The sequence below is a fragment of the Condylura cristata genome, unplaced genomic scaffold, assembly GCF_000260355.1.
Source record: "Condylura cristata isolate star-nosed mole 26May11 unplaced genomic scaffold, ConCri1.0 scaffold00025, whole genome shotgun sequence".
In the NCBI taxonomy this organism is placed as follows: domain Eukaryota; kingdom Metazoa; phylum Chordata; class Mammalia; order Eulipotyphla; family Talpidae; genus Condylura; species Condylura cristata.
Window position 1 is genome coordinate 20,859,477 of NW_004567126.1, and position 12,163 is coordinate 20,871,639.

A 12,163-nucleotide genomic window follows, 5' to 3' on the forward strand; every position below is an offset into this window, starting at 1 on the left:
GATATGGTAAAAGTTTTTGCAGACCAGTTAGAGAAAATTAAGAGTCTTCTTTGTATTCTGACTCCCAAAGACATCTGTGCATTTATGAGTTTCACTTGTGATGTGTTCCTGCTTTCTTAAGAAAAAAAGTAGGGTTCAGTGAATGCAAATTTTAATTGGCAGATTGAAATTGTTGAGTTTTAAAAGTTGTCAGTTACTTGGTAGAATCAGTTACTTTAAATATAACTTTAAATGCAGTTATATTTGTGGCCAACATTTATTAAGTTTCTGCTTTTTTTTTTTTAGAGATTTATTTATTTATGCATACAGAACAGGGGTACAGGCCAGAGGTGCAGGGGTGGTGAGAGGTTCACCAGAGATAGAGTGGGGAGCAGAATAGGCCAACTGTCGAAGTACGCTGCTGAGGGGAGCAGCGAGCAGGTCAGAAGAGGTCTGCCACGCTATATGGGTCACCTGTGGGGCGGGGATCGAACTCATGCTGAAGTGGCTTTAGCTTCTTAGTGCGTGCTTTAACCCACTGTGCCACTAGGGAGGGCCCAAGTTTCTGCTGTTTTTAAACATGATGTCAGATAATGTGAGAGAGTCAGAAATGGATAGGTATTTTTTAGGAATGAGAGAGAGGATAAAGTATTCTTGAAAGCATAGAAAAAATACATATTATATATGCATATATTTATACACATATATGTAATCATATATGTGTGTGTGCACACGCGTGTGTATAGCTCTTCAAAATAAAGGAGATAGACAAAGTAGTAGTGGACGCCACAGAAGCCATTAAAGGACATTTCTGATAGGTGATCCAGGAAGACTTGGCGAGAGAGGCATTTATTTTCCCATTCATGATGAGAGTTTTGTTTCTCACAACAAATAATTTAATGTTGGCCTTGACCTCTGAACCTCTCTGATCACTAATTTTTAACCTTAGCAGACATTTCTGGGAGATAGAGGCTCTAGGAGCTGGTCAGCTGCCATAGGTGTATGAGAACCCTTGAATAGCCAGGAGGAGGTGAGAAAACTTGGCCCAGTGGTTTTATTGCAGTTAAGTTTAGTGCCTTTTCTTGAGTCCCTGCTATGTGTACAAACACTGTGTGGAAACTTAACTAAATGAAACCGTGCTCCTCCCATTTACTGACTAGTGGAGGGAATCAACACATACTCTGACTGAGTATAACATAAGGCAAAGTTCGGCTGGGATGTTGAGGTATAAACAAAGGACCCTGGAATCATGGAGGAGGAAGCCATTGACAGGGTATTTTGCTGCAGAAATCAGTTAAGGCTTCATACAGGAAGTAATATTTGATGGGACCTTGAAAATGGGTGATATTTCAAATGTGGAAAGGAAAGGAAAAAGCACGGCCCAGGGAGGAAACAGCCTAAGAGGGACTTGTAAACACAGGATGTGGGCAGTGCAGTGCTGCTGGAATGCCGGGATCGCTTGGAACACTGGGATAGAGCCTGAAGTGACGGTGCCATGAGATTGAGACTATTTTATAAAAAGAAGGAATCCACCAGATGTTTTTGAGCAAGTAGGTAATAAATATGATGTGATTGTACAGCATTCACTCTGCTGTGAGTCGATGACTTAGAGGAGAATCAAGCAGGTTTAGGTAATAAGTAATAGTCTACATCTGTAAGCATCAGTCTACATCAGAGATAAAGTGCGCCCTGACCAGTAGCAAAGGCAATGGAATGAGAGGAACGTTAAGACCAGTTTCCGGGCTGGAAGCGGCGGTACACGTTCATTACCAGTTTGAAATGGAAAGTCAGAGGCAGAAAAGAAAGATGGCTCCATTGCCCCTGGGACCTGGGCTAGCGCTGTTAGTAAATTCTGGAACATCATTGACAGAGCCTATTTGAATTTGGGAGATGAGGAGTTGAGTTGTTTTCTTCCCAGGCAAGTATGGGAAGTTCATGTCAGGAACATAAGCGTCTTATAAGAACCCAAGGTGTAGATTTGGAGGATTCTGACTAGTCAAATAATGGTGGAAGTTGTGGGGCCAGAAGAGCTAGCCCCAAACAAATACAAAGCCAGGAGAGAAGCCAGATGAGCTCAAGGAAGCTGGCTTGCATATGTGTACTTACTCTGCTGCAGTACTAATGTTACTCTTGATCCCGTTGAATTTTCATTTAAATATTTACTTATATATGCATTCATGTATGCATTTGTAGAAGAACTGGGGTGTAGGCCAAAGGTGTGGGGTTAAGAAGATTCACCAGAAACATTGTGGGAAACAGAACAGGTGGATCTACAGAAATACACTGCTGAGCGGAGCAGCGGGTGAGACAGGTGAGGTCTGCTGTGCCATGTGGAGCAGCTCCCTGGCTGGGGATTGAACTCAGGCCATGGAGCTGATAGTGCTGAGACTTAACCCCTAAGCCACCAGGGAGACCCTCATTGTCATTCTTAAAGGAGCAAAAACATCTTGAGTCAGTCTAGGTTTATGAGGGGACAGTGCTGATTTTTCTGACTCATGCCAGTCATGTGTGGTTTTAGTTAGCCAGACAGCTTCTGTGCTCCAGCTCGTATGTATCCTGCATTATTATTTTAAGTTTAAGTGGCTGGTTACAGAATTTCAAGACGTTATCTTTCCACCTTAGTTTTTCAAATTTAACCATCCAGAACATTTATTCTAGTGACTAGAAACTAGCATTTGCTGGGTTAAGATAACTTGAGTTATATTTGCTTGCCGTTCTAGATTTTGGCTTCAGTAACCTCTTCACTCCTGGGCAGCTGCTGAAGACCTGGTGTGGCAGCCCTCCCTATGCTGCCCCTGAACTCTTCGAAGGAAAGGAATATGATGGGCCCAAAGTGGACATCTGGGTATGTCACTGCATTGTCCGATACCTGTGGCATGAATCACCCTTGATCGCTTACAGGTGCAGCCCTAATGCTGCAGTGAAGTGAGATCTTTGCACTCCCAATTCTTCATGCAGTCTGTCCACCAGCGCTTATCTTCTGGACTCTGAGCCAGAGATTTTTGCACTTCCTGTTGCATCTGCAAAGCCCCCCACCAAGAGCAAGCTTAGGAGGGTGCCCTTGCCAAGAAGAGAGATTCTCTCTGTTGTTGCTGCTTGTCTTCACCCTTGAAGATGAGTACTAAGAGAAATTCTAGATATGTTATGCAAAACGGTCGTTTGGAAGCAATGAAGATTGCTAAGATTGACCTTGGGTGATTGACCTTGACAATGTCCCGTATTTCTTGTAAAAAAGGAAGAAAAGGTTTGTTCAGTTATCCCCTGCGTGGCTCACCATCATCTTGTTACACATACTCTAATGGCTGATGCGGTTAATTGAGAACATGCTCTGTTTGTGTGCAGAGCCTTGGAGTCGTCCTCTATGTGCTTGTGTGTGGAGCCCTGCCCTTTGACGGGAGCACACTGCAGAATCTGCGGGCCCGAGTGTTGAGTGGAAAGTTCCGCATCCCGTTTTTCATGTCCACAGGTAAGGTTGCCCCAGCGCACAGCTGTGCCTGGACTCATGGACATTCATCCCAGGAACTGAGTGACGGAGTATACATAATAGCCTTCTTAGCTCCAGTTTGTGACAGGGTTCCATAGGAGCAGAGAACACACTTTGACTCCATACAGCCCTGCCGGAGTCAGCTCTGGGCTCTCCATGACACTGCTAGTGTTGTGTGGCAGACTGCTAAGTCCGTGTGAGCATTCGTTTCCTTGTTCTATGTGGCTGCCCGTTTTTATGAGGGCTATTACCCTAAGGATTAAATAATGTATTAAGAGTCAATAGGCCTATCACCTAGTAGCAAAATAATAAACATTCTTGTTTCACCTCTAGCCTTCACCAGCACACGCTTCTTTTTTCAGGATAATATTTCCATTTACTGGGGCCCCATTGAGAGGTGATAAAAAATGCCTAAGGTAAAGCAGGCTTTGTGTCTTAGTCTTGTCACTACTGAAGGCCCCACTTCTATGATATTTATCCCCTAAACTTAAGTAATTTTTAATGAGTAGGCAGGAGGGTAAACAGCTCTTGGAAAAAAATGTAGAACAGAAAACAGTTGCTTAAAGTTTAGGGGATAAATATCAGAGAAGTAAGACATTCAGTAGCGACAAGACTAAGACTGTTGAAATAAGATGACTAGGAGCTGGGTACCAGGCTTTGAAATGTGATTGTCATTAAGGCTCTTGAAGTACAGTTTTGGTGGCGGGACAGAAGCAAAAGTCTGATTTCATGTGATACAAGAGAAGAGGAATAGAAGGGATGTGGAGAAGGGAAGCGAGTACAGGGAGGCGCAAATGGTGGCCCGGTGAATTGCTCTGACCAGTCACATTGTCAGTGGGATACCCTTGGCCTTTATCTTAATGGCTGCCCTGTGGTGTTTAGCACACACCACCCTTTACCTTTTTTTCAAATAACCTTTATTTTTCAGAGTAGTTTTTGATTCACCACAAAATCGAGCAGAAAGTGGAGCAAGTTCCACCTACCGTTTGTCCCAGCTTCTCCCCATATCAGTATCCTCCTCCAGAGTAGACGGGTTGTTATAACTGATGAGCCTATGTTGATGCCTTATCGCCCAGTATTCATTGTTTACATTAGGACTCTTGGTGTGGGACATTCTGTGGGTTTGGCCAAACATACTAAATGACATGTACTTACCATTATAGCATCATAAATAATAGTTTCATTGTCCTAAAAATCCTCTGTGTTGTTTAATTCCTACCACCCCCAAACATTTGGCAACCACAGATTATTTTATCCTCTCCAAAGTTTGGCCTTTTCCAGAATGTCATATAGTTGGAATTCTTCCTGGATTGATGTCTTTCACCTAGTAATATGTAAGTTTCTTCTTGCCTTTTCAATGCATGATAGCTCATTTACTTTTAGTGCTGAATAACATTCTGTTATCTGGGCCCATCCACATAACGACGATGGTTGCTTCCAAATTTTGACAATTACGAATTAGGCTGCTCTCGACATCCATGCTTATGTTTTTGTGTGGACATAAGTTTTCAACTTATATGAGTAAGTACCAAGGAGTTTGACTGCTGTTGTGTACGTTAAAAGAATATGTTGAGCCATGGAGCTTCCCAACGACCCAGCAATCTCACTCCTAGGTATCTACCCAAAAGACACAAAAACACTGATTGAAAAAGATACCTACACCCCCATGTTTATTGCTGCTTTATTTACAATTGGAAAAACATGGAAGCAGCCCAAATGCCCAAAAGTAGATGACTGGATTAAAAAGATATGGTACATATACAATGGAATATTACTCAGCAACCAAAAAAGAGAAACACATGTCTTTTGTAGCAACTTGGATGAAACTGGAAAAGATCATGCTTAGTGAGATAAGCCAGAAAGAGAAAGAAAAATACCAGATGGTCTCACTCATAGCAGGAGTATAATGGACCAGGCGAGAAAATAACAAAAATAATGAACAACCATATATCAGAGACATTTTGCGGGGGTGGAGTGGGGAATGAGATCAAAAACAGGGGGGTGGGAAGGGAAATGCACGGGATTTTGGTGATGGCACACAGGTGACATGGTGATGGGAAACCTGCGGGGATTACAATTGAGATGGAAAAAAAAATGTACAAAATGATGTAAAAATAAACTGTTATAAAATAAAAAAAAAAAAAAAAGATAGTATGACACAGAAGGACATTATGTAATGATTTAGGGCTTAATACAACACATGAACATTATGTACCAAATCATGTAAAAGGGGAAAAAGTAATTATAATAAAATGGAAACCAAAAAATATATATATATGTTTAGCTTGGTACGAAACCACCGAAGTACCTTCTAAAGTGGCAGTAGCATTGTAGCATTTTGCATTCTCACCAGCATAAATTTAAATGAGCATTCCTGTTGCTCCACATACTCACCAGCACCTGGTGTTAGTGCTTTGGGTTTTTGCTGTCCTAATAGGTATGTGGTGGTGTGTCATTGTTGTAGTTTGATACATGATTATTGGCATTTTTTCACATGCTATTTACCACCTCTTATCTTCCTTGGTGAGATGTCTGTCCAGATCGTTTGCCATTTTTTCATTGGGTTGTTCATTTTTTCTGTTGAGCCGTTGTTTGCTTTTTGAAGCATTTCTTCTTCTCATTCTCTCAGACACCACATTCTCCAGATTCCCCCTCTCTGTGGGTACAGCTTCTCAGTCTTCTCCAGTTGACAAATCTCTTTCAGATTTCTCTTTCTCTGTTCTTTCTCTAAATTATTTCTTCTTTGCACTGCCTTTCTGAGCCATCTTATTTACTGCCCTGGCTTTAGTGAGCAGATGATGCCCAGTCCCTGGTGAGCTCTCTGGTCTACACTTTGCTTCTAGGAGGAAGGCTGCCAGTCAGCTTCACTTGCATGGGTTGAATTGAAATCAGTGGAAACATTTCCAAAACCGAGTTTAATTCCACCCACCCTAAAGTTGTTCTATTCTTTGTTCCTTGTCTTAGTGAATGGCATCGCCATCTGACCAAGAAACTAGCCTTGATTCCTCCTCTTCTTTCATTCTTATCACAGCCAATAAATTACCAAGTCCTGGCAATTCCACCTTCCATTCCTAAGGCTCTGTTTGTCGTGGCTCTTGTCTAGATTACATCATAGTCAAGTGAATGGATTTCCAGCTCCTGTCTTTACCCTGTATTAACCATTCTCCACACTGCTGCATGAGTAATCTCTGCAAGACACAAGTAAAACAAACAAACAAACGAAACACACACACATATGATCATAATTATTTTCTAGCTTAAAAATTCTCAGTGATTTGCCATTACCTCTTGGCTAAATTTCACTCCTTCGTTTGACTAAAGCAGTGACTCTCAAACATTTTTACCCATGACTATAGTAAAAATATACTTCATGCTGTGACTTAGAACATGAGCACATACATATATATTGTAAAGTTTGTTTAAAGATTTATTTATGCATACAAGAACTGGGATGCAGGCCAGAGATGCAGGGGGTGAGAGGACACACCAGAGACAGAGTGAGGAGCAGAACAGGAGATTGACTGAAATACACTGCTGAGGGGAGCAGTGGGAGCGACAGAAGAGGTCTGCCCCATCAGGTGGGTCATCTCCCTGGCTGGGGATTGAACTTGTGCTGCAGTGGCTGTGATAGCTTTATAGTGCTGCACTTTAATCCTTGTGCCACCAGAGAGGCCCTAGTTCAAAAATTTTTAAAGCCATACTGGCCTGTGGCAGTATATTTTAAAGCCATATATTTTATTCTGTCATATTAAAAAAATGCTCACTATAACCTCCAAAATTGATCTCATAACTGCTGTTTGAAAAACACTAGCATAGAAATACTTTCATGATTCCCTCTTGCTATCCCATCAGCCCCAGCTCCTCCTGTCAGTCAGTTCCCATGTTCCCTTGTGGTAGCCAGGGTTTGTTTTGTTTGTTCATTTGCTTTGTTTCTTTATCTTTCATGTGTGAGTGAAATTACACTGAGCTAGTTGACTTCTATCACTTAGTGCAATGTCCTCATGGTCCGTCTGTGTTGTACGCGTGGAAATTGACTCCCTTCTTCTGTCATGTCCCTTACCGTTACTGGACCTTTGTTTACTGTGCTCCTCAGCTCATCCCCACCACCTCGCCACTAGAATTGGATTTTGTTTTTAAGGCAGGTCCTCATTAAATATTTGTTAAATGAACAAATGTCTGTGTTGATTTGTTAAAATGCTACTACCAAAACCCTTCCCAAGTATTTTCATTATATTCAGATCATATCAAGAAATTTACATTTCTTTAGGGCTTTCAAGTTTATAAAATACTTCCTATACTTGATCTAATTTGTGTTACGTAACTGTGTCTGAAATTGGTTAGGCCACAAATTATTTTATCCTTTTGTCAATGACGTTTAAGAAGCTGAAGTTAAAAGAAATTTGTTGACTTGCCTAAAGCTGTACAGGTTACAAATGACTAAGTGCTCAAATTCAGTGTTTGTTCTGCTACACCACACTGTTGCAAAGAAAGGCAAGATAAACAAACCACTTCCTCTGCTTTCCCAGTGTCCACAGAATTTCCTGTGAGCAGCTTGGATCCCCTGTGCCCTCCATCCTCTTCCCTCCGCCCCCACCTCCTTGCGTCACAGCCAACGATTTTTATTCAAGCCTTACCAGAACTGTGTCAGGTAAAATAGCTAACCAGACAGTCAACCACATTGGCTATTAGTTGACTATTAGCCTGCTAGTTCTTAGAAATAAATGACAGAATATTTTACATGGCTTAGAAAGAACTAGTATTTGTAACATGGAGTATACAGTAGCATGCAAGTTTAAAATTCAGAGATTACCAATATAACTGTCCTAATTATAGTCACCTTTTAGGCAAACAAGGAATTGCCTCCGTAGACATAAAATCAAGTGCAGAAAGTGAAAAGTAACCCAATCCAGGCAGTCAGTTTCAGAACCTTCTCTCCTGCCTCAGGGGTGCACCGCGCTTGTCCTTGCCTGATGTCACAGGCTGAGGGCCAGTGCCCATCAGAGAAAACTGTCAGAGAGAAAGCACGGGCGGAAACGGATTCATTAGGCTGTGTAATCTTCTCTTAGCATCATAAAGTTTCAAATTCTTTCCTGAGTCCGTTTTCTGCTTACACCTCTCACTTTCTGGGCATCCTTATGCCTCACTAGACCTGGCATTAATTCTTTGTATGGAGGCTGGAACAGCTGCTTTCCAGCCTGTCAAGTTATTGTTACTATACTACGGAAGATAGTGTGGTTGTAGAAAGTCTCTAAGAACAAGCTCCTTTCTTTTCTTAGTCTAGTGACATAGACTTGAGCTGAGTTTGTCCTTTTTTTTTTTTTTTTCCCCCAAGAGGATCTAAAAATTCCAACAAAGCTGGTCGAGTTTTCTAAATTAGCACTTGGGAGAAAAAGTGGGGAAGGCCTATGTTCTAGCTTCTTTTAGCCAAGTTGAATCCCAGAGTATCTACAGCTGTGTGGGAGGCAATGCTGTACAAATGGATACAGTTCAAGAATTCTAAGTGTCTCTTTATTGTCAGTATGTGTGGAATGAAGTGTCCTCACAATTAGTGGGTATTTCTATTCCTAGTTTTATTTGTTTGACACAAGCATCCCTTCATGGGCATTCTGAGATGTACTATACACACACTTTGGAGTTGCAGTGCTTGAGGCTGAATGGATTTTATGCCACCTAGTTTATAATTATGTATCTGTCTTCCTGCTCCCCTCAATAACAGAATTGTGTTTTGCACATCATCATCTTCCACCTAACAGTGTCCAGTATAAGAGAAACATTCAGTAATTTTTTTTTTTTTTATGCATGCAAGAACTGGGGTCTAGGCCAGAGGTGCAGGGTCTAAGAGGATTCACCAGAGACAGAGCAGGGAGCAGAACAGGCAGATGTACTGAAATGCACTGAGGGGAGCAGCACGTGAGACAGGAGAGGTCTGCTGTGCCATGTGGGTCAGCTCCCTGGCCAGAGATCGAACTCATGCTACAGTGGCTGCAATAGCTTGATAGTGCTGAGACTTTAACCTCTGCACCACTAGCAAGGTTGTCTGAATAATTATTTTTTAATCATTGCCATTTATTTATAGATTCAATACCAGACGCTTGTGTTATGTCATTATAGTGATAGGGAACTCATTATTGATTTGGATTATGAATTTGTTTTATAAACTTTGCTACCTAGATTAATATGTTGGTGACCAGGTCAAGTGGCTTCTGGTTTTTAAAAGGTTTTGCTCTATTACGGAATTGACTTTTTATGTTTTGTTTTTTTTTTTTTAAGATTTATTTGTGCATACAGAACTGGGGTACAAGCCAGAGGCTCAGGGGCAGCGAGAGGCTTCACCAGAGACAGAGTGGGGAGCAGAACAGGCAGATGGACGAAGTACACTGCTGAGGGGAGCAGCGGGCGGGTCAGGAGAGTTCTGCCGCGCCATGTGATCACCTCCGGGGTGGGCGAGAATCGAACTCATGCGGAACTGGCTTTAGCTTCTTAGTGCTGTGCTTTAACCCGCTGCGCCACCAGGGAAGGCCAACTTTTTATGTTTAAGGAAAAAAGCTTGGTCCAGACTGACATTTTCGGATTAAACATTCAGAGAGAATTAGGCAAAATTTTGAACCCAAATTATGAGTCTTAACAGTTGAAATTTGCTGGGCGTTTTGAGTGTTACTGAAGAAGAAAGGCACCTGACCTGATTGCATATTTTTTCTGACTTGCTCTCTCCATAGGGAGAAGCCAGTCACTTAGGTCTTTTTAGCACCAAAGTCATTCACTACCAATATCTTTTTTTAAAAAATCTGGAACTTTTTTGTAAAGCCTCGCTTGTTTTATTCACCAGTCAGACCACCACTAGTGAATATGGTGAGATCGTTCATTTATTTAACCAAAGGAAAATTAATGTGCAGTAGAGAAACTGCTGTGACAGCGAGTGCGTAGCGATCTCTTGTGGACAATATTTCTGAGCCTTTATTGATTGTACTTCATCGTAACTTAATTAATTGTAATATTGTATAAGCATTTCATCATGGGGGAAGCAAGACCCAGGCTTGTGTAATGGTTTTGATGGAGACTGCAACTTACAGCCACTGCCAAAAAGCTTCTACTCAGAGGCAGACAACTCTGCCCTGATTGGTGTACTCATCAAGAACCACACAATGACTTGCTTGGGTAAAAGCACTTTGATTAGAGAGAATGGAACAGGAGATGAAAGTAGCTCGTCCGTCAGTCCCCTAGCACTGTGGAGCTCAGGAGGCTCAAAGCAGTTTTCTTTGAGACAAACTGTCTCTGGGGAGAAAAACCTGGGTAGTGCTTTCTTGTTAGTGCATGCAGACATCACACGTGGTGTCAGGAAGCAGGGTGGACCTACTTACGGGTTCAGCAGACCTCCCCTGATCATCTCTATGACTTTACTTAACATAATAGAAAACCCATGGGTAAATATTGGTACTTCCCTACTTATTATTACCCTTTTACAAACTGGGAAAATAGAGAAATGGCTGTAAGTTCTAAGTGGAAGGACTCCAGAGATTTGGCTAATAGCTAGCACTTATTGAATGCTTTCTGCATACCAGACATTGATGCATGAACTTATTTAATGTTCAGAACAACCCTAAAAGTAGGCTGCGATTGTCATTTGATAGACAAGAAGATTGAGACGTGGTAAGGTTAAGGAATGTATCCTGAATCACAAAGCTAGTCACTTCTACTGAGATTTGAACTCTGACAGTCTGGCTTCAGAAATCATTTTCCTGTCTTTGATTTTATTTTAATTTTCATAGCTGCTAAGTTATTCCAAGTACTGAGAGAGTCCTGGGATAGAGATCTTTGTCCATCTACATCTGGAATATTTAGTCAAGAAAGTATTAGTAACAAGTACTTTGACTCTGGAGTAAAATGAGCCAGAATTTTGTCCTGCTGTGATGCCTAATATTAGAATTTTTAAATATTTCAGTAATGAGAGGATTGTATAAGCACAATTTGTAATGAGTATGAACTGCACATTGTATTGTATCTAGGTAATAGTATTTGTAGCAAGCTGGGGTCCTTTCCATGCTGCGGCTGGAGATAAATTTTGGCATCCCCAGTGTTAAGAAAGTAGTCCCTAAATTCTGAATCTTATTTCTGGTGGTAGCAGCATAATCACCTAAAAAAGTTGCTGAAAATTAAAAAAGCTTAAGAAAGTAGATGTTATTTTTCTAATAAATGGGGATATGTAGTTCAAGTGCTTGTTTGAAAATACTTGTTTTCACCTCAGTCTATTTCAGGTTGATAATCTGCTGAAACCCAAGAGATCAGCATGTCAGCTTAAGTTTACTGATTCTGATAGAAGCTTTCCTTATCAGCTCCGTCTTTATTGCGCCCAGCCATCTCCCTTTGGCCACTGAAAGTATCTCATAAGACTTAGTTATAAGAAACTTTATTTCCGTTCCAAAATAGTCTGATAATTTGCAGGGACCAGTGATATTGGGATATGTATTTACACAAGAATTTGTCCCTTTTTGTCTGATTTCTGGGTGTCCTAGGAATACTCATGAATACTTAAGTACTGGGAATCTCATTTTGTTCCCCCCAAAGAAATAGAAAATAAATTCTAAAATAAAACATTTTTTAACCTCCATGTCATTGTGCTAGAGGACCTGGTTTTAGTGCTTACACGAGCCAAATCTTTATTCAGTCGGTAGTGTTGTAGGTGAAATTCTATTACAGTCAATC

General features: G+C 41.2%; 1 protein-coding gene across 4 annotated transcripts in view; it reads left to right on the forward strand.

Moving 5' to 3' along the window:
* The window catches only part of LOC101630688 (serine/threonine-protein kinase SIK3), a 206,959-nt gene that overhangs the window by 155,874 nt on the left and 38,922 nt on the right, over positions 1-12,163 (forward strand). For all 4 annotated transcript variants that reach the window (XM_012729704.1, XM_012729706.1, XM_012729705.1 and 1 more), the window contains 2 exons: positions 2,700-2,824; positions 3,322-3,445. In XM_012729704.1, coding sequence (XP_012585158.1) covers positions 2,700-2,824; positions 3,322-3,445 — 249 coding nt within the window. The remainder of the gene's footprint in view (positions 1-2,699; positions 2,825-3,321; positions 3,446-12,163) is intronic.